Source organism: Sphaerodactylus townsendi, linkage group LG08 (genome assembly GCF_021028975.2).
Source record: "Sphaerodactylus townsendi isolate TG3544 linkage group LG08, MPM_Stown_v2.3, whole genome shotgun sequence".
In the NCBI taxonomy this organism is placed as follows: domain Eukaryota; kingdom Metazoa; phylum Chordata; class Lepidosauria; order Squamata; family Sphaerodactylidae; genus Sphaerodactylus; species Sphaerodactylus townsendi.
The window spans coordinates 74,835,364-74,863,123 of NC_059432.1; the positions used below are offsets into that span (position 1 = coordinate 74,835,364).

General features: G+C 41.1%; 1 protein-coding gene across 1 annotated transcript in view; it reads right to left on the reverse strand.

Moving 5' to 3' along the window:
• Positions 1-1,568: 1,568 nt before the first annotated feature.
• Positions 1,569-27,760, reverse strand: part of LOC125437724 (period circadian protein homolog 2-like) — a 42,392-nt gene continuing 16,200 nt past the window's right edge. The window contains 19 exon segments of the mRNA XM_048505596.1: positions 1,569-5,037; positions 5,039-5,121; positions 5,678-5,828; positions 8,058-8,247; positions 8,335-8,521; positions 11,200-12,059; positions 14,064-14,324; positions 14,556-14,729; positions 16,096-16,220; positions 16,327-16,492; positions 16,721-16,829; positions 17,335-17,469; positions 19,180-19,285; positions 20,597-20,750; positions 22,267-22,373; positions 23,787-23,865; positions 24,510-24,593; positions 24,596-24,660; positions 25,291-25,342. Coding sequence (XP_048361553.1) covers positions 4,920-5,037; positions 5,039-5,121; positions 5,678-5,828; positions 8,058-8,247; positions 8,335-8,521; positions 11,200-12,059; positions 14,064-14,324; positions 14,556-14,729; positions 16,096-16,220; positions 16,327-16,492; positions 16,721-16,829; positions 17,335-17,469; positions 19,180-19,285; positions 20,597-20,750; positions 22,267-22,373; positions 23,787-23,865; positions 24,510-24,593; positions 24,596-24,660; positions 25,291-25,342 — 3,206 coding nt within the window. The 3' untranslated portion in view covers positions 1,569-4,919.

Here is a 27,760-nt window from a genome sequence, read left to right on the forward strand (position 1 = left end):
GCACTACACTAGAGTTCCATGTGCAGGACATTTTCTTTATAAACTGGAGTCTTCTCCAGTATATACTGGAGTCATGCAGTCTTCTACCTTGCAATCAGAAAGGGTCCAGGAATCAATATGATTGTGTGCTGCTGGCTTACAGGATTTCTGTCGTGGGAAAAAATGCATGTTCATTTGTTCCTCTGATGTGGAATCTTTTATCCAGATAATTTATGACAGGTTGGCTGGTTAGTCTATTGCAGCAAAATTAAAACAGTATTCCAGTGACATTCATCACGGGGAAGACTAATATTTACTATAACATAAGCTCTGACTCCTACGTTTATGCAGGAATACATTCTGTTAGGTGCCACTGGACTCCTGTTGTAATATTTATCCACGTGGCTTTGTCTCCAGAAGAGTGTCTACACTGCCAAATACTCCTGACAGATTAGCAGATTGTTGTGCCACTAGCACAGTCCAAGTCCAGTGGTTTTCCAAAATGATCTGCCAGCAGAGTCCAAGTCATCTTGACTATGAGTGATTTCATCTATGTTTAGCAAAAGGTCACAATGGGCTGCTGTAAAAACTGTTTATATGACGAGGAATCATATTTCAAATACATCTTCCTACTTGGATCTATGATGGCCGAGAAATAAGCATGCTTTGTTAGGACTACAGCTGCAGAAGAGATACAATTAAGTGTACTAGATTGCGCTTGAGTATATTCATGGAATGTTTTTTTCTGTTTGCATTCCAAACATTTACTGATATGCTTCACATAAAATTCACCATAAGTTAAAGGGCCACATGGGCTCAGCAGAAAGGAAGACATTTGGGGGCAACTGCACAGAACTGCCATTTTATCTCCTCACAGTAGGTAAGTGGTGCATTGCAAGAAGGATGCAATTCAAACACTGAAACTTGTCCTCATCCCCACAAATGGGTATTATCAGACTTATTTTAGTAAAGTCTTAGGTTATACAGACAGAAGGTCCAGGAGAGTTGGAAGTAGAATACAGGATCCAAAGGAATGGTAGAGGAAGCGACCAGGAGATCTAGGAATTACAAGGGGTATCAGAGGCAGGGTGGGGGATAGAGTGGGCAGTAAGGTGAAAACAAACTGAAGAAAGTGCAGTTAAATAAGCCTAATGAAAAGGGTATAGAGTTGAGGGGAAGACAAGATAACTGTAAGTTTTTATACAGGACATAGGGAGGTAAAGGGCTATATGCTTTTGGCACAATGGAGAGAAAAAGACATCAGTATGGAAATGCGCTCATATTTGTTTTCAAATTCAAAGTGAGATTCATGGATCATAATTATGATTTTAAAATTTAAGAAATATACTGATTCTCCTCGGATAGCTTTTTCCTTAATTATTGAGGTGCAAATAAATATATAGATAATTCACATATAAAAAAGACTGGCATTTCTATACATCTATATCTATACATATCTATACATAATGACTCAGAAACAGGAAAAAAAGATTTAAACTGAAGACAATATAACCCTTTGTCTCTAATAATTTTCTGAATTCACTAGAAAATAGTTTAATCTAATAAAAGAAGTATAAACAGAACAAAGCTAAAAATAAATTTGCTTTATTTACCAATTTTCTAAAAAGCAAGTAATAAAAATTAATGACAAGTGACAAAAACAAGATATTGCACAGGGTACAGAAAACACTGTTTGCAGGTGGGAAAGACCAGGTCAACAGTCTTCGCGACAATGACAGAAAACCATCAAGCTAACACATAGCGCTACAACCTGAAGACAGTTTTAGAATCTAGTCTACAAGAAATTGAGCCCTGCAATTAAAAAAACCCCCTACAAGATAGCATTTTAGTATTGCCTTGTAAATAGAAAAATATTTTAAAAACTGGGTGTAGGCAACCTTTTTGGCCTGTGCTAAACCCACACATCTCCCTATAAAGATGTTGGTGTGCTGGCAAATAAAAGTGTGTATGCAGGGAAGGCAGACAGGGCTATATTTGACCAGAGACAGTGAGAACAAACCGAGCCCCATTAGTACTGGCAGTGTTTCAGATTGCTTGGGTGGAGAACCAGCCCTACATGCCAAGCAAAATGATTTGGGTGAGCGACTGTTCAGCATGCAGGTCAGAGGTTGCTTACTGCTGCTTTAAACAGACATTTTATTAAGTCATTTAAGTAAAGGCTCTTAATACCTTTCCTTATCCCTCTCTAACTCAGGTTGTCCTTAAAGTGAGCACACACATACAAAACAAGCCAAAGAAATTTACGAGAATAGTATGTATCTGCAAGTCAAAACTCTGGACAGTGCTGGTCACAATCCTGTGAACCACTGAGAAGATTTGCACAGGTCTGAATGAGACTTCCAACTTTTTCTGTGCAAGCATCTCTCTGTACCTCTTCACAAAATTGTTTTCAAAATTCTCCAGAGTATTCAAAGTGGTTGACCATGCAGCCTAGTCAATTGAAAAAGCATTCACCCAGGCCTGACTGGGTGCTGAGCTATTTGCATTGTTCTCTGGATGTTTATTTTTGTTTTCAGCACTGAAAATTTCCAGGCAATTGAAGTAGAAGACATAAAGCCTGGACATGCATGATTCTGGAATCAAGGCCTAACTGCGTTTGATAAAATTTCTTCAATGACCTTGGTAGAGCAACTTAAAAAATGTGTTCAGGTGTTAAAATATATATAGTATGCCAATATACCCACAGCATATACAAATAGATAACTATGCCGATTTAAAATACATCAATAAAACCTAAATAAGAATTCATAAGTTGCGTACAAGCAAGTTTGATTTTTTTTAAAGACTGCAAAAGGTGATCTGAGGAAAGGGTGTAGATAAGTATACACAGAAAGTGAGGAAATAGTGCTTCAATGGCACAAAAGTTAGGACACCTGAAAACAAATCCACAAGAGAAGCTGCGAAAGAGCTTCTATAAACCCACTAATATGTGTAGATTTATTGGCTTAGATGGATGTATGATTAAGGATTACAGATGCACATTTCAGATGTCTGTACACTAGAATTGCTAACAGGCCTGGAGACACTTTAGGAGATACTGAATGGAATGTTAATTACCTTCAGGTCATGAAACACATTTCACTATATTAACGGTGCAATCCAGTTGGGGGAGAAGTGCTGCGGTGGCTGGAGGTGGAATGGCAAAGACCATGCCACTTCCAAAGGGGCTTCAAGCGGAGGGGCAGAAGGGAGGGAAACTCCACAACCCTCCTGCTGCCTGATCTGTCCGATAGTCGACAGTGGCTTACATCGCACTGTCATGTGGCACAAGCCTGAAGGTCCAGGGCCTAATATCAGCTCCACTCCCAGGAATGCCCTGGCCACCCCCCTCCATGCCAGTGTCAAAGCAGATGCTGGTATTGCTCCATGGTGGCTTAGACTTCTGGGTTTTGCCACTGCGGAGCCTTTCTCCCTTCCGTCGGTGAGGGAGTAGATGCATCAGCGGAGGGTGCAGAAGCATCAGCATGACCCTCAACTGCTCCCTAAGAACATTCAGCCCCCTCTCCTTCTGAATTTGGCTGTCCAAGTTTATTAAAAGGGCAGGAAACTTTTTCCCACCCTTGTTGGCAACCTATTGTAAGATTTCAATTAGTGGGAAGATTTGAGATAAAAACCAGGAATAAATTAATGTATTATTGCCCTGGATGTTTTTTTTTAAATTTGCTTGATTGTCAGACTGTCCATCAGCCTCAATGGGTTGAATCCTGTACAGCAATGATTATGCTCTGCTATTAAACTACATGGCACAAGAAATTTGGTCTAAGTTCCAAACAATACTTATAAGCTGAAGGCTACTTTTCAGTGTAGCAACTAACTTGGAAAATGATCTTCCGTTCTATTCAACTACAAGCAAGATTCTCTCTACAGTGGTGTTACATTAACCAATGATCTTTCCAACATCTTTGTAAGTTAATTCTCAAGACCAATTAAAACAGGCTTCCAAAAGGTCCAAAAATGAACTGAGTGAAAAAACGGAATTAGATGTAGTTGCAGCATAAGCCTTAATTTACAACTACATACAAGTGAACTCTATAATACATATTTTACTGTTGTCCACACCACAGAGGCAGCTCCGCTAATAGTACAGAAATATATAATACAAACAAAATAATCAGAGATTCAGTGGAGAGGAAGTTGTTTTCGATCTAAAAGGCAGAAATAAATCTGCTAAAGAAGTCAGTTTGAAACTAAGACACAGCCCGGTAGAGTCATAAATAATGCCTTATGTTCTAATGTTTTGGCATCAATGGAAAAAAATGCTTTAAAAATGATTCAGGTATGCAGTTGTCTTTAAAAACTGAACAGATATTTTGCAATTGATTTTGAAAAGGTGAACTTTTAGCTGAATTGCTTTTAACACAAATAAATCAGAACACAAGTTTGACTGGACAAAGTTTTGTTCAATATAGTGAAACAATTGTGAAATATGGAATATTTTATCCATTAATCTGAAATTTATTCAGATGTTTCCAGTGGAAAATCTGTCAATTTCCAAATGCACTGCTGTGAAAAGGAGACGGTAGGACAGCCCCATATTTGACATTCCTCACCATTTCCAGTCATGGTTTGGATCCAACCAGCTTTTCCATTACTAAAAAGGGTGTGCCCTCTAACCACCAAAAAGGCTATAATGGGAGCCGTATGATGAAAGCAGATGGCAGCTGTAATAAGGAGAACTGAGTAAGAATGAAAAAAATTTACTGGATCCAACCTACACATTGCAAATATTTCGAAATTTCACCAGATTTTTTAAACAAAAAATTATACACCTTCAGCAACAATGACTAGAGAGAGAAAGGAATACCCCTAACTGAAAGAAATTAATCACAAATGACCTTTTTCTAGAACAAAAAAATCCATTTGTCTTTGTATAAAATGAGGTCCATTTCACAAGAAACAAGCTTTAAAACCTTTAAGATCTAGTGATGCACTGCGAAAGTTAAATAGCAGATGCTTTTGCAGTGTATCTTCGTGAATTCAATATTTTCACTGTAGACTTGGCTCAGGGAAGCCAAACCGTTTTCTCCACTGGCCTCACTCATTAAGCTCCATTTCATGGATTTCTTCTTCATCTTGCATACAAGATTTACTTGTAATGTTTTCTGCACAATAAACACAGTCCTGAGAAAAACAAAAAGGAAAAAAATTAAGCAGCTGCAGCTCATTTCAGCAGCATGTTCTATGTCTCTAGAAGGGCTTCAAGGCACAAATTTTGGATTAGCAGGTGTATATGTTTAAGAGGTAAAAAAGGGCTATACTTACCTGCATAACTGCTGTTTCTTGAGGTCTTCTGTGCAGGCACACATTGGGACTGTGCATGCACAGACCAGTGAATGGAATAGTCTCGAGCTTCCTACCATTCCTGCCATTCCTATAGCCCTCGTGCCATTCCCTCCAACAGCTATCTACTAATGGCAGAGTGCCCCCTTCCCTCAGTTCCATGTGAGCTGCCACAACTCCACTTCACGAGAACTTATAGCAGGCAGGAGGAAGGCAATGTGAGTCCCAATGTGGAACTGCACAGAAGACCAAAATGGAATGACTTTCCTGCAATGGAAAAATGCAACACTGCATGTGGAAAGTGGCAAAGCTACACAAGTTCTATCATGCTGCGATAAGTCTCAAAAATAAATGATTGCTTTCATATTGAAAGGGGAAAAGTGTTCTTTAAACATACCAAATTAGAAACAGCATCTGGAAGTCCACCCTTCTGAATCCATGGATGCACTTCAAGTAATTCTCTCTTTTGTGCTTCAGTAAACTTTGGCTGGAACTTCTGCATTTGTTTGAGTTTCAATTTGTCCTCTTCTAAAACAGTTTGCAAATCGCTAAAGGAAAAAAAATACTGGCAATTCAACTGCAGATGTTAAAAAAAATACAAGTCTGCACCAACATTTATGTTTCTATGAGTGAAAGAAGAACAAGAAGAGTTGGATTTATATACCCCTTTCTCTCCTGTAAGGAGACTTAAAGGGACTTACAAACTCCTTTCCCTTCCCCCTCACAACAAACACCCTGTGAGGTAGGTGGGGCTGAGAGAGCTCTGAAGAACTGTGACTAGCCCAAGGACACCCAGCTGGCATGTGTTGGAGTGCACAAGCTAATCTAGTTCATCAAATAAGCTTCCACAGCTCAAGTGGCAGAGCAGGGAATCAAAACTGGTTCTCTGGATTAAAGTGCACCTGCTCTTAACCACTACACCACATCTCAGAATCTGATTTGCCAGCTTTACTCTTGTGGCTCCCAAAATCTTCCCAGGGAACAGAATTTTGCATCATTTTGAGCTATCAGGTTTGGGAGAGAGTAAAAAATCATGCTCCATGAGTAGAAACGCCTGTACAAATGTCTATTCTGTATCTTTTATAAAGTCAAAAATTATTACAAACATATTTTGCCTCTGATCTTTAAATATCAGCACCCTGTAAAATTGACATCAAAATGTGACACACAAGTTCTTTGTCCTACTGTAATCAAATTAACTGAAATAATTGTAGCTGCTAACAGTAAAGAACCATGAATAGATATGATTGCCAATAAAAGCATAATAAAACCCAACAGAATAATATAAGCAGCATTAAAAGCAAAAAGCACCATAGAGCAGTGATGGGATTCAAATAATTTAACAACCAGTTCCGGTGGTGGGATTCAAATAATTTAACAACTGGTTGTTTACAAGCACCATTTTAACAACTGGTTCTGCCGAAGTGGTGCGAACCTGCTGAATCCCACCACTGGAATGGAGGCATAAAACAGTACAGTGGGGGGTGTTGCTGTATTTGCTACTTAGTATATGGAAACAGTCTTAGTAAAAAAATTAATAGAAGCAGGTTTTGGCAGAAGCTGGCTCAAGACAGCATAAAAACAACAATCAAGAGTAAAGGATCAAATGCATAAGTGACATGGGGCCCTGAACAATGTAAAGCCCTGAAAAACTAGCCAAATTTTGCTCTGATGCTGAAAGAGTTAACTAGTCTGGCACCAGACTAGTTGGTGCCAAAACAGAGAAGGTGGCCACCCACCTCACTTCAGAAGGCATGCAAGTACTTAACAGTGCCTTAGAAGAAAATCTTGTCAGGCTCCCATGGGTGCAGGCAAGCTTTCAAACGCCCTTTCAAAACTTCAAGGAACCCAGGATGCCAGTCAAGAACCAGACTAAGCTAGGAGCGGCCCTATCTAGCACCCAGGCTTTACTGGATACCAATGTGTCATGGACTAAATGAAGCAACAGCAGCTCTGTAAACCCAGTCTCTCAGTGAGAAAGTACTAAATATGATTTGGAAAATGCTGGAGGACTCTGCTTGTATGAGAACAAAAAGGCTTCCAGAGTCAAGACTGGTACAAGTACATAAAGCTATCAATGCAATCTTCATTGGTGGCGAGACAAATGCATAATGCTGGCTGATTACCATATACATTTTCCATTAGCCCTGATCTTAAACAGTGTCGTTAACCTACTCCTCTTTTATGCCCAAATGCTATAACTAATCTAGACTGAAAAACTATATAACTAATCTAGACTGAAAAACTAAATAAAGAATAGGTATTCAGTTAGTATTTGTTAATTTATAACCTACTTCCCCCCCAATGATAGCACTCAAAAGAATAACTTCAGTACAAACAGAAACATACATGAACGTAACACAGTTCTACAACACCTAGCATGTTCCTCCAAATATATTACAGTGCTCAGAGATTGGCTGAACAAGATCTTGCACAAGTGAGGATTCAATGAGTCTGAGTTAGCGTGAGCAGCTACTGTGGTCTTTTCCCATGCATTTCTGCTTGCTCAAGAGCTGTAGCACAAGCAGCAATTGTGTGATAGATCAAACTCATTGCATAAAGTTCCCAGCATGTCTCTTATTCGAGAACTAGGCTGACTTAAGTGGCAGCAAAGTTGCAGCATCGTGTGTCTTTAGGCTATAATCATTCCAGTCTATACCTGATCACACATCTCTACAAAAACCAGGCAACGGCTATTTGATATGATAGTTTCCCATTCAACTAGAAAATATGCAGCATATGAAGGTGGGTGGGGGAGAGGAAAAGGCTTGAATTACCGGGATGGTATCTGGTAGGTCATCATTACAGCATCATCTGCATTTGCCATCAGCAGCCAGATGGGATCCTGGAGGACATATTTAATGAAGCACTCACTTTCTTTCACTTCTGTGCCTTCTATTTTATGACCGTTTTCTGAGGAATCAGAGCTCTCAAAATACTTGCTGGTATGACTGGTTTCACTGTCACCTTCATTAAAAAAAATACATCCATCAACTTGTGGAGACCACATAGACATTTTAAAAAATGCAATTTCAACTGTCCTAACGATATTACCAGTTCCGCTGCCTGACATGCCACATCCATTTGACCCAGACCCCAAAGACTCAGCAGCTGCAGAAATGCCACTTCCAGATGAAGAAGATCCAGTCCCTGAATATGTGTCTTCCTGAAGTAAAATATCAAGCAGGTCGCTGGAGATAGAAAAGGCATCACTGTTCTGAGCTTCCATTGGAGACTCAGCCTTGTTATCAGAAAAAAGACAAAAACCAAACAATTGTCAATCCAAAATTTAAGGAAAACAGTTTCTTTCAAGGAACATTGCTTAGTCATGCATGGATTGAACTTTACCACAAAAGTTAAACACAACCATTTATTTGGTGGGTTTGGGAGAAGGCAACTCTGTACAAGATGAATTTATCATTATTTAATCTGATCCAAAGTGTTATTGACAAAGTAAGAGCATACTTTCAACAGTGTTTCTATCTGTAGGATTGTGGTGCTTAAAGTTGTAGCACTAAGGGTGAAGTCCTAGGTATTTACAAGGCAGTATATGAAATAAAGCATAGGACTGGATTACAAAATCAAGATCTAGCTACAGAAGGGTGATTGCCAGGAAATATTTAGCACTACAGTTGAGACAAACACCACAAGGACATGGTAGGATCTTGGGCTATATTTTACACAAGGGTATAGAGTAGACCAGGGGTAGGGAACCTTTAACACTCAAAGAGCCATTTGGACCCGTTTTCCATGGGAAAAGAAAACACTTAGAGCTGCAAATAATTTTTGACATTTAAAATAAAGATAACACTGTATATATTGGGTTTTTTTACCTTTTACTCCGCTCATTCTGAGAAGCGCGGGCTCGTGGAGCCGCAGTGCAAGGGCAGAAGAGCCACATGCGGCTCTTGAGCCGCAGGTTCCCTACCCCTGGAGTAGACACTAGGACACATAATATATGTACCCTAATAACAAATACCTTTACTGCATTCAAAGGCAGCAATACAAGGAATAAAATGCAAGGAATACAAATTAAAAAGTGAGGAGACTCCAATGCATCTACAATACCCATCCATAGAGAGCGCTGTTTGATACATCTTTGCATGATTCATTGATCAGGCCTAGCTTCCTTCTACACCATTTGTTAACCATGGCCAGATATGAATTAGATGTGACGTGGTTGGGCTGGGTTGTGGGGCTGCCTTGACTGGGAAGCCTTCAGCAGGCTCACCAGCCCAGATCAGCACTAGGAGGAGTAACTGCCTGAGCTGGCAAGCCCGCAGCAAGCTCACGAGCCCAGGCTGGCATGGGGGATAGCTCACCAGGACAGATTGGGAGCGAGGTAGGGTGGGTGCCTGGACTGGCCAGCCCGCAGTAGTCTTGCCAAGCCAGATAAGGAGCAGAGTGTGCCAAGATTGGTAAGCCTGTAGGGAGTGGCATGAGTCTGCGAAGTGGCGAGCCTGCAGCTGAATGGAGTGGGTGCCTGGACTGGCGAGCCCACAGAGGGCTTGCCAGGCCAGATTGAGAATGGGGCTCGTCTCGGCTGGCTTGTGGGCCTGATAAGCCCTCTCAAAGGACCGGATGTGGCCCCCTGGCCACATGTTTGACATCCCTGTTGTAAACAGTCTGGATGGTGCTAGATAGTTCTGTCTTGTCTCTCTCTGCATGGGTTGTGATATGAGCCTTCAGTCACTCCTGGTATAGAGACGAAGAAAATTTCTGTTTTAGAGACAGTGGCCTGTTGCAGAGGTGTTAATTACAAATTTTATAACTTTAAAATTTATGGTTATCAAATTATGCATGCGAGAGAGGGAAAATAGGTACAGAGCTCCTCCTCCCATAATACTGGTACAACAGTTGATGGGCAATAGATTCAGGACATACAAAAGGAAATAATTACTCATTAAATAATTTAATTGTGAAATCCACCGCCAATGTATGTACTGACAGCCACAAGCATGGACAAATTTAAAGGGGATTTAGAGTCAAGGAGGGTAGGTTCATAAGAACGTAAGAGAGAGCCTGCTGGATCAGACCAGAGTCCATCTAGTCCAGCACTCTGCTACCCGCAGTGGCCCACCAGATGCCTTTGGGAGCTCACATGCAGACTGTGAAAGCAATGGCCTTCTGCTGCTGCCGCTGCTGCCGCCAAGCACCTGGTCTGCTAAGGCATTTGCAATCTCAGATCAAGGAGGATCAAGATTGGTAGCCATAGATCGATTTCTCCTCCATAAATCTGTCCAAACCCCTTTTAAAGCAATCCAAGTTAGTGGCCATCACCACCTCCTGACTCATCAATGACTATTTGCCATTGTGAGTAAAGGGAACCTCTAATATACATAGGAAGTATGAGTTCTAGGGGCAGCATCAGAGGAAAGCTTTGACCTCCATGCTGTTTGTTGGCTCTGCAGGGTAACTGGTCAGCTACTGTGTGAAACAGGTTTCAGGATGCATGCACAGAAAAATTACTTGAACAGAAACATAAGGATAGGTGATTCTTATTATTGAACTCTTGAAAAGTACACCTTTCAGAGTATAACAACAGTGCGTCCAATTTTAAATTTAAAAAGAGTGCCTTAGCTCCTAAAATTTTGGTAAAGAAGCACTTAAGAAATATTAAGGTTGTAAACCATTAAGCTGAGAGTCTGGGTCTTGTAAAAATTACTGACAGGTACCATGGTAGATGAAATTGGGCTCTTCACTGTTTCAGATTGCCAGTCATGAACAAATGGAAATGTCAGCAGGCCATCAGCTGTGTCTGCAAGCATGGATTTAGCACCTAATATTTAGCTCTTTTTGTTTAATAACTGCATATGGAGAACAACATTAATTTTTAAAAAAATAATTCATTATATTAATTTCCCCCCATCAAAATACTTTGCAGTACGTCTTTTCCAGGAAATTACACAAAATGCTTACACAAGACGTTTTTCTGTTACAGTCATCTGAATTGAGGAGTTTGCTCCCGGTCCCTTCATCTGGTAATGGTCCGTGGTTTCCCAATGTACCAGCAAGTCCACTTTCAGACGATTTTGGCATTTCTTCTTGCAGAAGGTTCAGTTGCAGAGGTGAACTACACCGTGACTGAAACAATGGTGGAGAGGTCTGATCTTGTGGACCAAGAGATTGTGGAGTGCAGGAACGGGATAGTTCATTTCGGGATTCCATGACACGGGTCTTTTCACCATCTGCTGATGGATTATAGTGGAATGGCTGTGCTGGAAATACTTGTGGTGGAAAAGTGTTCGAGGCAGTGAAAGGAGGTTGTGCCGCAAATATTGCTTGGGAAGAGAAAGATTGCTGAGCAGGAAAACTTGGCTGATCAAGATGAGGTGGCTGAGGAACAACACTGTTCACCTGGGGGTATACACAGTTGGGGAGAACAAGCGCTACCATGGAAGTCATCAGAGGGGTGGAAAACTGTGATAGCGGCAAAGGGCCCTGACTTCCTGAATCCTGTGATTCATTAAAACCTGAGAGAGAAGCTTCAGGACCTGGTGGCACCGACCCCGAAGCTGGAAAAACTGGAAGTGGGTATGCTGGCATAACTGCAGGAAAAGGAATGGCTGGATAACTTGCTTGGGAGGCATCTGATGGAGACCAGGCTGCACTGTTGGGGCCAAGCAGAGGAAACTGATGGGGGGGCTTGGGACCAGAAGTTGTGCTGTCGGAAGAGTCGTGCGGTTTCAATCGTTTGGACTTTGACCTTGATTTCCTATTCTTTCCACTTTTCTTCCAAGCCTGATCTATTCCAGAGCCATGCCGTAGTCCAGGAATACCTACAGAGTGAAGAAAATACTCAATATCTCTCCACTCTTAAAATAAGGAGTATTAAGGCCCCAGCCTTTCTTGGAATGAACCCCCATGGACCAGAAAGCTTTTAATTCTAGATGCATGAAAGCTGCTACAAAGATGCAGCCAAAGGAGATATATTGCGTATTTGTTCAGAAGTGTGACAAAAAAGGAGGTATTTATCCTTTTCATCATTTCATTTTTCCAGGGTTTGTCCCTGATACTTAGAAAAGTTGCAGGGTTAAAATCTCTGGAACCCTGAATCAAATCAAGTGGGCCATTCCCCACACCCATCACCCTGGTCCTCTATTCAAGAAGCTATTGCAAATTATTTGAATTACAATACTATAGGTAGAAAAATCACACTCATTAATTTACACAAAGTATGCTAAAGTTTGTGTAAAACCTTGAAGAAAAAAAGAAGGAAACTTGATGACACTGAAAATGCCAGGAGATGTGGGCGTGATGGTGCCTGAGGAAGATGGTGTTTGGGGAAAATATAGTAACTTCTGGTTGATGCTCTAGGCTGCTTCCCCTAGTCTCTATGGTCTTTACCATACAGGGGCAATTGCTAAGAGCATCATCATGTAGAGGACATTTTCCCCCACCCGTTCCTTACTTCCTCAGGTACTGAAAAATGGGGGTGGTAAATCCCCACAAGCAGATAATCCACCACCTCAATCATCTGGCTGACAATTTTCAGGTACAGAATTCTAGAGGATAGAACAGAATATCACTAGCTTTCCACAGTCTGAGTTTGATTTCCAACTGAACTAAGCATAGCAAAATTACTATTCACTAGAGAAAAGCACAGAAGACAATCTTGCTCATTGATGGTATTGGATCTTTCAGCTGTTTTTGATATCACTGACCACTCCATTCTTATCCACCAGTTTGAATATGGAGTTGGTACTATGGGTGTAACACTTCAATGGTTTCACTAGTATGTCTGACCAGATACAAAGAGTCTCCACCTGAAGTACAGAATCAACTATATCTTGTGGAGTGCCACCGAGTGCCATCAACATGCAGATAATACTCAGCTCTACATGTCATTCTCCAAGCCTCCAGATGCATCTGTCTTGGTTCTGAACCAGTCTGTTGAGGCTGTGGTCTGATGGCTAAGACAGAACAAACTGAAGCTGAATCCAGAGAGACCAAATCCAACTGTCCTAGATGCATTAACTTTGGCTTTTTCACAGCAGGTTAAGAGCTTGGGGTACTCATGCACCTTGCCTTGATGTCAGAAAAGCAAGTTGACATAGTGGCCAGGAGCATCTTCTATCAGTTGTGTCTGATTTGCCAAAGCTTCTTATTACCTAGAGACTCAGCTGATCTGGCCACGATGATACATGCTTTTGTAACCTCATGGCTGGATTATAGCAATGTGCTCTATGTGGGGCTGGCCCTGAAGGTAGGCCAGGAACCGTAACAGGTCCAGAATGTGGAAGCCTGACTTCTGTCAGTGGCTGCCCATCTTGAAACAGCTATATTGGCCTCAATTCAAGGTACTGGTTATGACCTTTAAAGCCCTCCACTGGTCTCTGTGCACTAACTGTGATTATCAGGCAATCGTCTGCTGGCTAACCTATCACTTGGGGTGGGGCCTCTGGCGTCAGAGGCCCCACCAGAACCCAGGACTTTTCCATTGTGACTCTGACACTGTGGAATGAATTCCCTTAAAAGGTGAGCATACCTCCTCCTTGGAGATCTCCAGGTGTGTAAGACCTGCCAGTTTGCTGGCATGTTTGAGGGGGTTTGAACAGCAGGCAACTTTTAAGGGAGGGGGAAGCATTTGGAGCTTGGTATTTTATCTTTGTTTTCAGCAGATGATGTTTCAACTATTACTGTAAGCTACCTTGAACCACGATGAAAGATCAGATATACATGTTTTAATTAATAAACAGTGTCACCTCCAATTTAAAGTGATAGATATAAGATACATTCAGTGACTGTTTAATGGAAAATGCTATAGAGGGACAAGAGCTTACCATGTTCACCAAGATGTCGTCTAGGTCTTTCTTGAAAGTAGTAGTTACAATGATACTGAAATACATGGAATCTTTTAATTTCTTTACATTTTGTCAGAAAACTTTGCTCTTCTTTTTGCGTATGCACTGCAAGGACTTTCTTTGTAAGTCCTAGTTTCTTAACTGTTTCTTTTTCCTGGTTTTTTGATGTAGTGCTGGACTGGGCAGCAACAGGTTGATTGTCAGTGGGTTCTGTTCCATTCTGACCATCTTCTATTATTTCTAAAACAACCAATTGAAAGAAAATGTAGGAAAAACAATATATTCTCAAATTAAGTTTTAGCTAATTAGAACTTTATTCATCTATATCATGACATTAATGTGGTCTGTTTCCCCCAGTTTCTCTCACTTCTACTAGGAAGAATACATAGCAGTTCTTCCAGATAAATGTACAGGTCTCCTGTAGAAACTGTAAAATAGTATTCCACCCCATAATACAAAGTGATACAGTACCTAATTCAGGCTGCAGTTTTTTGTCTCCAACGTGAACGAGGGTGCTGCTATAGCTGCACTGGCTGGTGAAAGATACAACACTTTCTGGTTTCCCAGGCAAAGTCAAAGAGGTTAAGTGAGCACTAACCACAGGAGAAGTGTTTGATTTGTCTGGCGTCTCCAACAGACGAGGACCTATGTAAGATTTTGACAACACATTTTTGTAACAAAACAAACCATACACAGAAAAGAAGGATGGACATAATATTTTCAGACAAAAAATTATCACAACAAATAAATATTCCATGTTTTACAGAGCGAAGCCTGAATTGCTTTTGAAAGGTCAACAATATTTTACTTGGGTTTCCTTCTCATTCTTAACCGCACTTATTCTGCAATTCTCCAATTATTTCTCTATTCTCACAGTTCCCCCCACACACAGCCAAGAACCCCTGAAAGCACAACACTGCCACTCCTTTTGGCTCATAAAGTCAGGAAATGTGAGTCACAATGAAAATGCACCAAAGCTGTCAATGATTTTGCTGGTGTCTCTGCTTGCTGCCTACTCAGTGATGCCCACAAATATGACAAACCACAGCTTCCCTGCTGCTTATATTACAGCTTTACAAAATAAATTCTCTGGAGGATGAGCATGACCTCCCATTTAACTTATTTTGCTGCAGCTTCTGTCTTTAAATTTCATTCCTTGTAGAGGGTGCTGCATTTTTCTCGCTGCTTAATGGAAGTCAGGATATACTACATATAATATAGTAATCAAAATATATATTTCTGGGATTTTTATTTACAAGCAACAGAACTGCTGCAAAATTCAAACCTGAGGCTATTAAAAGATAGTAAACATTTACTTTCTGAAAGGTACACAATATTGTTAGAAAAAGCATGTCAATACACCAAGAACTTTGATTTAAAAATGGTTGATGGTTTAGGGACATCATGCCAATTCACGTATATGACAATATATTGCATTACTGAGTTCACTATTTTTAGCGAACATGATCAATTTAAAAATTAATAAAAATTATATATCAAAGGCATCTGTCACTTTGGAAACTGTAATGTAATCAAGATAGAATTGCTGGTATTGTACAACCAAAAGAAGCAGCGGCAGCCAGCATTTCCCAAATATGGTGGGTTTGCACCTGAGTCGGCAGATTGTGGAAAGTTGAAGTCTACACTTTCAGCAGGTATGTCTCTTAAAACAAAGAGGATTTTTACTTTATACTCAACCACAACTGCCAGATACTTTTTTGTAAGGCTTTAGAGACAGAAGGTAATTCCCGCTATGTGAAACTGAATGGCTAAAATCAAAAATCTATCTTCTTTGCACAAACTAACTGCTGTTCAAAAATTCTGAGATGCAACAGAACAAATACAAATTTGGACCAATATTATTATGCACTGGAAGGTATGCATTTGATTCACGCCAACTGTATAGTAGCAATACTGAAATTTATAAGAAATTAACTCCAGCTACCTACATGGATTAATTGGACGTAGCTTTTCTTTCAAGAAAAAAAGAAAAAAACAAGCCCAGAAATACCTGCAGCTGTTTTAGTGTTATCGTTTACTTTCTTTCTGCGTGCATCAGAATCCAATGAAACAGCACTTGTTGTAGGCAGAGACTTGTTCTTCACTGTGTCAGGTGCATTGCAACTTTCCAAATACCTACAGTGAAAATAATTTGTTTGAACAAAAATTGAGAAAAAAATCCTATCAAAACAGTACTCTGTTAAACACTGCCAATGATTTGCAACAATAAACTGCTGCTCACCTGATAACACTATCAAAACAACTGATCTGCTGATATGAACATACAGGCTGGTCTGCCCAATCCAGTTCTTCTGTAGCCATGCTCCTTTGACAAGCAATTCCAACAGCATCATTTTCAGCTGACTGAGTGGTACCTTTCATGTAACTACAACAGTCACTAGAATTTTCTGAATAATATAAAAAGCATAAACAAGCTGCAACAACACTCTGGAATCAAGAAGTCTGTATCATGTGACAAGATCCCAACCCGTGGCAAACTACACTGCAGTTCTGGATTATGCACATTTGCACATTACCATACTGTGTAAAATGTACTTGATTAAAGATAATATGAATGAAATCTGAAATTTTCTGTTGTGCTCAACTTGCTTAAAAGATTAAACAAATTGTCCTACCTCTATAAGGTTTTTTCAGATTGTCTAGCTCCGATCTGGAATCCACAGACATGTCTCCTCCTTTATTTTTTGCCACAGTTCCATTTTTATAAATATCTTGAGAGCAGTTCTAAATTGAAGATAAATTGAAAGGTTTACTAAAAACCTCTCCTAAGTTAAGCAAAATACATGGTCAGAGCTTGCTGAGGAGATCTGGTAGCAGACCATGATTTGGTGGTTCACTACTTAAATACTTCCATTACAGACATCTCCAGGGACTTTTCAGCAGATGGAAGCAGATGTGGAAAACCTTTATACTATGGCCATGGTGGCGAACCTTTGGCACTCCAGATGTCATGGACTACAATTCCCATCAGCCCCTGCCAGCATGGCCAATTGTAGGGGCTGATGGGAATTGTAGTCCATGACATCTGGAGTGCCAAAGGTTCGCCACCACTGTACTATGGCCTGGATCCTATAGCTCTGTTATGGCAACAGAGAGCCTTCTTCCTGCTGGCAGCTCCTTACTCTGAAGAGCCTCTTACAGTGGCAGGAAACTTTTTTTGCACCAGCTGAACACACAATTGACAGCAGAATGGAGTCAAAGGGCAAAGTATCTATTTAGAGGGACTTACAGGCTTGGGTATCTTCTGGCTATCTTCATTATTGTTTCCATTGCTGTCACTGGATGAAGCGACACTCATTCGGTGTTCGTGCGATCCATTGCTGCCCAAGCTTCCATAGCCACTAGAGCCACTGTTGTGTACAGGCTAAGAATAAGAATAAAGTTATATATGTCTATGTTTAATGGTTGAGATCAGAAAAAAGCCTCCTAGCAAGAATCAATAACTCCCTAAAGTAAGACAGAAGGGACCAAGACATCTGTGGCAGTTCCACAATCAGAGGACGACTACAGTAAAGGGCTTCTCTTGAGAAGCCACCCATGAGACCTTAGAACAGTGGTGGCGAACCTTTGGCACTTCAGATGTTATGGACAATTCCCATCAGCCCTTGCCAACATGGCCAATTGACCATGCTGGCAGGGGCTGATGGGAATTGTAGTCCATAACATCTGGAGTGCCAAAGGTTCACCACCACGGCCTTAGAATGAAAGGACATTTCAGAAAGATCAGAGCTTACAATATCAGATGGCAGGCAGGTTCATGTGAGAAAAGGCACTCTCAAGTTAAAACATTTAAAGCTTTACAAATCAAAAAAACTTGAACTGGAAACAAACTGAGAGACAATAGAGATCTTTCCATATAGGTATAATATACTCATTATGGTGGGTTAGCTGCTACTTCCTACACTCTGGGTCATCTGAAGTTCGTGCATATTTATTTCACCATTTCTAACTAGAGGCAAACCCATGTATGACACATTACAATAAATCAAACCTGGGTGTTATGAACACATGGCAGAAAAGCCTGCAGTTAGATCAAGTGAAGTTGTAAGACTGCACATACTATAACCTTAATTTTAAGGGGGAGTGCAAGACCCTCCCCCTGGTTAAATGCAGCACTTCCATGGTCAAATTAAAACAACTATCAGTATTGACATCACTTATAGATTTAGTTTATTAGCCTCAATCCATCCCATTACAGACTCAAAGCTCTTACTCTAGATTGGATAACCAAGAGAAACAGGTGGGCCTATTAACATACTGATGACACCTCACCTCAGATAGTTGTAAAGCCAAGCAAAACAGCCCAAACCCTACATTCTGAGAGACAGAACATGAACAACCAGAGCAACAATGCCACCTATGTTCACCCCTGCCTGGGAAACCAAAAGAATACTGGAAGCTGTTGAAAGGTACAAGAGAATCCCTAGTTCTATTCCAGCCCCCCGCTGGGAAACCAAAGAATTGAAGTCCCAAAACAAAGACTGATGCCAGAATTAAACTGGTTTATATAATCCAAACTTATCCAGTGATTCTTCATGCTGAGTTGTCTCCATCCACTATGAAGAAAAGATGAGGAACTGACTGATAGTTGGAGATAATAGTGGGTTCAGAAAGGGTTGCCTGAGAAATACCATTGAAACTTGAGACTGTTGGGTTTATTGTCCTTCCAAGAAGGTATTAGCAGCTCTACATTCCACAACACATATCAGGGAAACAGTCCTAAAACCCTATTTGCTCTGGTTTTGGCTGGCATAATTCCAAAGATTTCAAAGAGTGCCATGTAGAATTAGTATACTTTGAGTTTTCATACACATGACCTGCTGAATGGAGCCTAGTTCCGTACAGAAAATTTAAAAAGAATGGCTAAGATCTCTCATGTAAGAAAGCAAGGAAAGTGGAATGTGATTTCAATTCTAGGCTAGAAATATACAGATAAATATTTCCTAAATGATTTAAGCCAGATGCTTATGGACATTTTAATTGTACCTTGCTTACATTTGGAACTCCATAGGTTCTATGCCAATTTAAAACATTGGGTGTGTGGTTTTTTTTACATTTGTTTAAGCAAGTGTACCTGTAATAACAACTGATGTATTTGCTCTGTGATTTCTTGAACGCTAGGATGCAGGATTTTATCTTCAGTGCAATGAGGTGCAAATACGTCTTCATTCAAGGGACCTCTGTAAAAAGTACCAAATAACACTCATTGTATGATAAGTACATTAACTTCAGCTATACCAGCCCTTTAACTCTACTGTATCTACAAACTTTTATAAAATATTCATGCTTACTCACTCCAAATATGACTTCTTCATTCTGAGGCAACTCTCGACAAGATTGGAAAGATCTGAAGCACTTATAAGTTTCTTGTTAACAGCATTTACTATATAGCACCACACTTTAAAAGATCAATTTCAATTACTATTTTCATATGCCCTTCCCCCAAGCAACAAGATCTGCTCAGAAAAGCAAATGGCACTTACTTTTAACACTTACTTACTTTTGAATTTTGCATCAGTACTAATTATCAGTACTAAACATACAGAGGCTAAAACATCAGCACTATCCTAAATGTAGCCACAAGGTATCTAATTATGCACAAGAAAGAGACACTAAAAATGGCCTTACAATGCAATCAAGATTCTGTAATATGTATGCTACAGGTTGAATGAATAAATGTGGTGGCTGATCTCTCAAATCCTACACAAGGTAGCTAGTGTATGTGCACGCACAAGCACACCCACTTAAGATGAGATACAAGTTCATCTAGGGAGGCATTACTGCTCCATTGCAGAGGTTGCTGGAACACCAGCTCCACCCTGTGGCCATAATGTGCAGAGTTACTTACTAAGTGGACCATCTACAGCTGGGGGATTGGTTCTTTGTATGTCCATAAAATACAGTGATTGCCATGGGTGGGGAGATTTCCACATCATAAATTGTAGTAGTAGAAGAAGAGTTTGGATTTATATCCCACCTTTCTCTCCTGTAAGGAGACTCAAGGTGGCTTACAAGCTCCTTTCTCTTCCCCTCCCCACAACAGACACCTTGTGAGGTAGGTGGGGGTGAGAGAGTTCCGAAGAACTGTGACTAGCCCAAGGTCACCTAGCAGGAATGTAGGAGTGTAGAAACACATCTGATTCACCAGATATGCTTCTGCCACTCAGGTGGAGGAGCGGGGAATCAAATCCAGTTCTCCAGATTAGACTCCACCTGCTCTTCACCACTACACCATGCATATTACATTGACAATGCATGGAGAAGTTGCCACAGGTGTTGCTTGCAATGCCCGTATAGGCAATGTGCAGATCGTTTCTTGGAAGAGAAATGAATTCGGTGGGAAATAAACATTCCCAATAAGTACTCAGAAATTTGTGAAATCCAGTTTGTGAAATCCAGTACATAATACTTCATGCATTTGTTTCAACACAGAGATGCTTTCCCCCCTCCCCCAATACACTTTTCATTTTGATGGCAACTCAATTACTTACGTTCTAACTTTGTGCCTTCCAATTATAAAGGAAACCTTTCGGCTCCAGGGATTGATAAAACTAGACCAGCTTGTATCCAAAGTTACATATTCTCCGTTTCTAGTGCAGAACCTGATAGGTGAATAATCAAATGGTTGTCCTCCACACTGAAGTACTGTAACAAAAATGTAATGAAACCTTCAGCTTTAAAGACATCATCACCAAATGTTTTTAGAAGTACTGATGGAACATCACACAGTAGGTATACAAAAACACTGAATTTAACAAAATTTTACAATTGCTGTTTCTTTAAAAATCAATTTTTGCTTTTGTGATTCCCAACAGAAGCATTTAAAAAGCACATTGCAGCCAACTGAGTTGTGAATGAAGGCCACAGCTAATCACTCCTACATGTTTTCCTGTGGTCTGTTCAATATTGATGTTTCGTGAGATCTTCCTAAGGGGCTATGTATTACTCCCAAAATGCATTACAATCTGGAAGCGGAAGAAAGCCAAGAATGAAGAGGGAATGTCTGTGGGTGTATGTACTAGATTGAACGGTAATGGGGAAGTATGTGGCAGCATCAAGGTCACATGGCGTTCTGTACATACACAAATGATATACGTCAAGAGAATTGTGATGCCCACTGAGCAGCATCCCTTGATTATTAAATGGCCACTTGGATGATTTGGTTCTGCAGACTTCACAGTGAAGGGATGTATTTACAAGCAGAAGTAATAGGACCGGAGCAAATTGGATTCACTAAAAATAAATCAACACTGGATCATGTACATGTTATACAAAATATGGGATGCACTACTGCTCACCTTAGCCTACATTACCTGTCCTATGTGAACAGCAAATTGTGACTCTAAATTATGCTGCCTCAAAAAGAAAATTTCGGGAGAAGTTTATATGATAGGAATAGCAGTTAGGATTGGATATGCCGGCTGTTGCCTTAAAGCGAAAACAAAACAAAATGAGAAGCTGAAATAACATAAGACCGTGGTTTAAAGCCACCATTATTAATCATCCACAGAATACGACAGAAAGCTAGGGAAAGCAATGTATTCTCAATGGTCAAAATAATATTCAGCACTACCTGAAGCATCTGAACATGCTTTAGAGGCAGCACCACATGGAAAATAAACAAGAACTGTAGCTGCACATGCATCCCAATGGAAAGGATCTAAAGCTTTTCACTGGATAAGCAAAATGATCTGCAAAGGCATTGTCATCTACTGCTACTTGTTGAAGTTTCAGAAGCAGGAATGGGTTGAAGAATACTTCAAAGACTATGGGCATGAATTATTATGGACTAGTGAACCCATCTGTCTGGACTACTAGGCTAGCCAGTCATTCCTGTTTGAAGACTCAGTTATTCCATTCACATCCAACCCCCAACAGAAGTTAGTTTTTGAGAGCTGAACCTATAAAAAGGTGAAGGTGTGTGTGAGAGAGAGACAAGTCCATTGATGATATATCAAATCTAGCACATCTTGTATAATAGATTTGAGTCCATATTGAATGGTGGCAGACTGGAAAGGGATGTATGACTATTTCAGGTGATCTGCCTAACTTGGCAAAGCATTTGAAGACTGAAAATTCCAGTTTTTTTTTGTTTTGTCTAATTTATCTATTTGCTACCAAACCTTCACAAAACACACAATCCAAAATTAGAAAAACCTACTTTTCTTGTGAATTGCTAGCATTAAAGGTCTGTCACTTGGATGAAGATGCACTAAGACAGGAGTTCCGATTAAGTCTTGAGGTAAATATCCCAAAAGAGGCACCGCTCTTATAAAGAGAAAAGGGGGAAAAGACTATTTGTCATCACAAAACAGGCAATTAAACATACATACACATTTTGCTAACTTCCTAAAACATCTCACTGCTTATGCTTGAGCATTGCCACTGCTAGTACAAGATGGCCACTACAGCCAGATGATTCAGTAGCCCATATGAATGGCACATTCCCAGCTCTGCATTTTGCAAAAAAACCAAAACAACCCACTGCATGATCTCTCTTGCCTTCTGGCCAGCTTGAATTCCCTATTGCAGAAGAGCTCCTTTTTATCCATTAGTCATCTCAACTTGCTACTTCCAAATATTCCAGAAATTCAGAGCTTTCTCAGATTCAGTCTGTGTCTGCCTTCTTTACTGCACCTATTTGAATCAATTTCCTGAGCGTAATTTCTGCCTTTCTTACACTCCAACCTGCAGTGGTGGCTTGGGGAAGCCAAAGCTCTGAACTCACCCTTGGCACCTTCATACTCTCACTAATAAGCACTGCAACAAGTAAAGGAAGATCCCAACACAGACAGGCTTCCCTGATCGTCTGAACAGTTTCTGCCTAACTGTAGAAAAAGTATCCAACCAGATCCCACTATCCCATATGTGAACACAAGCATGTAAACATAAGAGGTTTGAGCAACAGCGCCCCCCTGTGGTCCAAAAGATCTACCTCAACAGCCACTTTCCAATCCCAACAGGGGCTCTGGCAGACAAGGCACAAACTGTGCAAAATTCAAAGACATTATATCTGTTTAGATATTGTCTGCCTGTTACTCTGCAACGTCTCCTACTGCAGATAATACTGCAATAATACTGCAGGTAAAGCTATTCAGATATCAAGGAATTATGAGTGGTTCTAACATTGGACGTGGTCAGTTGATAGCAAGGAACAGTGTGACCGAAGGAGCAGAGGGCGTCAGAGGGACTGCTCTGAGCACTGTTATCAGATCATGATTCATTCTGGGTGCATGTGAGTTTGTGAACGTGTGTCCTTACGCACGCTCAGAGGTGGTCTTTATGATTCGGAGGCCCTGGGCAAAAACGCAGGATGGGGCCCAGAATCACTAGCCCCACAGTCCAAGCATAAGGCAGTCCTTGCCCCAAGTTCCACCACCGAGGAAGCTGTGTGAGCCTCAGGTAAGGTAGGCATGAGCTGCTGCTGTCAGCTGCTTGAGCCCCAGGCAGCTCAGACCCCAAGCAGCCCTCGCCCTCCGCCACCATCATGGGTATGCGTCATGAGCAGTCACGACTTCCCCCAGAGTGAGGCCTGGGCAGCTGCTCCTATCGCCTGTTGGTTGAGAAGCATTACATAGTTGTACACATCAACATTTTAGGCCTGTCTGAATAGTTCAATCATTACTGCTGTTATCATGAGACATTTAAATCAATTTAGTACAGTAGTTTCAGTAGCTTCACCTTTCATCTACATCCTGGAACAAACAACTTGGCGTATGAGTGGTTGTAAATATTCTTTTATTAGGAGGGATTCTGGGTGCTGAAAGAGACAGTAAGCACAGTTTAGCAAAAACAGAATACATATTTAGAAGGTGATATGTTTATGAACCAGAAAGATGTTACTCTGCAACAGTGGCCAACGTGTTCCCTTCCACCCATTCACGTTATGGTGGTGGACATCGGTTATGCAACTGCTACTCTAGATCTATAACAGGGGTCTGCAACCTGCGGCTCTCCAGACGTTCATGGACTACAAATCCCATCAGCCCCTGTCAGCATGACCAATTGGCCATGCTGGCAGGGGCTGATGGGAGTTGTAGTCCATGAACATCTGGAGAGCCGCAGGTTGCAGACCCCTGATCTATAGCAATTAAAACATCATCTATAATTTAAAATAGATAAAAAGTGGGCAACTGACAAATAAAAGTTAAAATAAACTTACTATTAACTGAATCCATTATTTTAATATTCCATTGCAACCAACATTTATTAAGCATATGATTAATAAATCTCAAAATAAGCATAGTTAGCACAAAACTGCATGTTTCACTAGAAGACTTCTTTTCCTCCAGATGAGAGATTTTGTGAGAAAACCTATTTATCATAAGTAGCTTTCTCAAGAAATATCTGTTGGTAACATACCAGCCCTTTTCTTTCAGCTCAGAATAACTGACGTGTCCATACCTTCATAGCCAGAATGCACCTTTTCTGCAAGCAACACACAACAAAGCTGATCTTCTGTATCCTTTGCATCTTGCACTTTGATAAGATCACCGGAAGTCCATAATGCAAAAGAGGTTGGTAGCAGATCTCATTTTCATGTTCTTTCCTGGCACTGGTAATTAAAAGGCAAGACAGATTAGTTACTAAATTTTGCTCAATCTCCAAGTATAAACAGCTCTTTAGAAGAAGCTGAAGAGGCACACTGCAAGCTGAAAAGCTGCAAGCAATTTTCTGTGCACATACAGGAGATTTTTGGATCCCCTTCTTATGGCCAAGTCCAGTAATTCCTGGAAAGTCAATGGTAGGAGACTCTGCAGTAGCACACAGTGAGACCAAGGGGCCTCAGCTCTTTGGTAGAGCACATCTAGGAAACTTTTCCAGGTTCAATTCCTGGCATCTCCGTTTAAAGGGAATTAAACAGCAGGTGTTGGGAAAGACCCCGGAGAGCCACTGCCAGTCATAGTAGCAAGCCCCAAGCTAGATGGTCCAGTAGTCAGTCTTTGCATAAACAGAGCTTCTCATTTCTGAGGAACATGCACTTGGGGCCTTGTTGGAACCTAGCAATTGTTAGTTGTGGAGTGGATCAGTAGTATTTTGTATAGTCAGATATTAAACCATAAAATTAGATTCAGCCTCCAGATAAGATTCCTGCTCATGCGCCAATTTAATCAAGGCACCAATCCATTAACATTTAATCAAAGTATCTCCAGTCCCTCCAAGTGGCAATGAAAATTTGCCTAACCTGATTCGGCAGAAGAAAGATTTCTCTTCCATGCACTCTTGGGTGGCAGACTCTGTAAGAAATGAAAAGGACCTTATAAAAGGGTTCTGCAATGCAATTTGAAACCTTTACTTTGTTTGGAATCCATCCTCTCTAATTAAGGTAGTCTACTTGAAAAACATTGTCCAAAACCTGTGAACAGCAAGTGGCAGCAGAAAGCTATTTGCGGCCATGTAAGGCTTTATTTTCTCTTCTTCCTAGTGGCTTCCCAGAAGCCAGCACTGGAGAGCACAAGGACCTTGTCAACAAAACATCTTGGATTAGGGAAAGGGCTACATGAAGAGCAGAAATCAGGTGCAATTACTACTCCTCCTCTCTATTGCACCAGTGGAAAGCTTGCTCTGCCATACCTCTTTTGCCAGCAAAAGTAAGATTCTGCTCAGTCTGCTCTCCTTACTCTAGCCCAGGGGTAGGGAACCTGCGGCTCTCCAGATGTTCAGGAACTACAATTCCCATCAGCCTCTGTCAGCATGGCCAATTGGCCCATACGCTGACAGAAACTGATAGAATGCTGTAGTTCCTGAATTTATCCCCTGGAAAACAGGATCCTACCCCTGCTCTAGCCTCTTGGACCATTGGCGTTTCCTCCATGACCCTCCTCTGACACTCAGCTGTAGCTTACACCCCATACCTCTGTTCTGCCCACTTGTCTTCTGATGCAGCCCTTTGCTGCAGCGCTCTCCTCCCCTTGTGTTAGTTACTTTGGGCTCACTGAAAAACACTGTAATTGTGCCAGGTGTGTGTGCCTAGCAGAAGTGCCTAGTGTGACAGAAAGCACATTCCACAGAGGGGGGGAGGGCTCTTTATGCAATGCCTGGAGAGAAGCACTCACTCTGCAGAGGTTCAGGATACAAGCCATTGTCAGTTTAGGGGTCTTAGCGGGCTGAAAAAGTAAAAGAGGAGTTTGGATGTATACGTTGCCTTTTTCTCCCGTAAGGAGTCTCAAAGAAGCTTAAAAACTCCTTCCCTACCTCTCCTCACAACAAACACCTTGTGAGGCAGGTGAAGCTGAGAAAAAACTGTGACTACCCCAAGGTCACTCAGCAAGCTTCATGTGTAGGAGTGGGGAATCAAACCCAGTTCTCCAGATTTGTTGGCTACTCTTAATCACTACACCACGCTGGCTGGAGAAAGGGTTAAGATCTGCCACTACAAGCATGTTGTGCTCATGGTTTCAGCCTAATATAAATGTTACAAAATTTAGGCACAGTTTGTTGCAGACATTTACCTAAATGCATGGGAAACTAGTTGTGAAAGGGTACACAATCCTGATCTCTTACCTGCTGTCAAAAAATCCCTGAATTAATGAACCACCATCCTTATCAAATGTTAATCAACATGAACAAGTTAAACCAGAAAATAAATAATGAATACACTTCAAAATAAGCTTTCAAAGCTCTTTAAAAAGGTGGAATATCTAGATCGCACCACACCTGTACTGAAAGATCTGCACTGGTTGCCTATCTGCTTCTGGGTACAATTCAAAGTACTCATTCTTTGAGGCATTATAGAATCAAAGAGTTGGAAGAGACCACAAGGGCCATCAAGTCCACCCCCCTGCCATGCAGGAACACATTACATGGCTTAAGGGCTGCATCCACTTGTACTGCACCACCCATTAGTGAAGATCTTCCTCTTAACCCCTGTTCAGTACACGGGCAAGGTAGGTGAACTACCACAGACACACACACACACACACACACACACCCGATGGCATCCTTTATTTGGATTGCTTTCCACCTTAAAGGATGCATGGAGTCCATTTTATTAAATTAATGCCAATAAATCCAGGTTAGATCATCAGGATGTGATTTATGTGGAACTGAAACTGTCTAGAAACTTCAGCTGGTCCAAACTGCAGCATCCAACCCCAAACGCAAGAAAGCCACCATCCTAAACCTAGTAAGGGCAGCAGTCATGCATGTAGGTAATGGGGGGGGGGGTTTCTCGGGTTTGAACCCCCCCATTCATGTCCGAAGCTCCGCCCACCAGTTTGTGGGTTTTTAAAACATTTTAGTGCTTTTTTTGGTTTGTGGCCTGCAGGGGGCGCATTGTTTGGGCTAGCAGCACCAAACTTTCAGGGATTGTTTGGGGGACTCTCCTGATGATACTAGCTGGGTTTGGTGAGGTTTGGTTCAGGGGGTCCAAAGTTATGGACTCCCAAAGGGGGTGCCCCATCCTCAATTGTTTCCAATGGGAGCTAATAGAAGATGGGGGCTACATCTTTGAGGGTCCATAACTTTGGACCCCCTGAACCAAACTTCACCAAACCTGGGTGGTATCATTAGGAGAGACTTCTTAAAGAATAATGGCTGAACAGTTTGGTGCCTTCTAGACTTAACTAATTGCACCCCTGGACAGCGAGGCACCTCACCCCCCAAATTTCCCCAGATTCTCGTTTTAAATCCACCCTCTTCGACATGGATTTAAA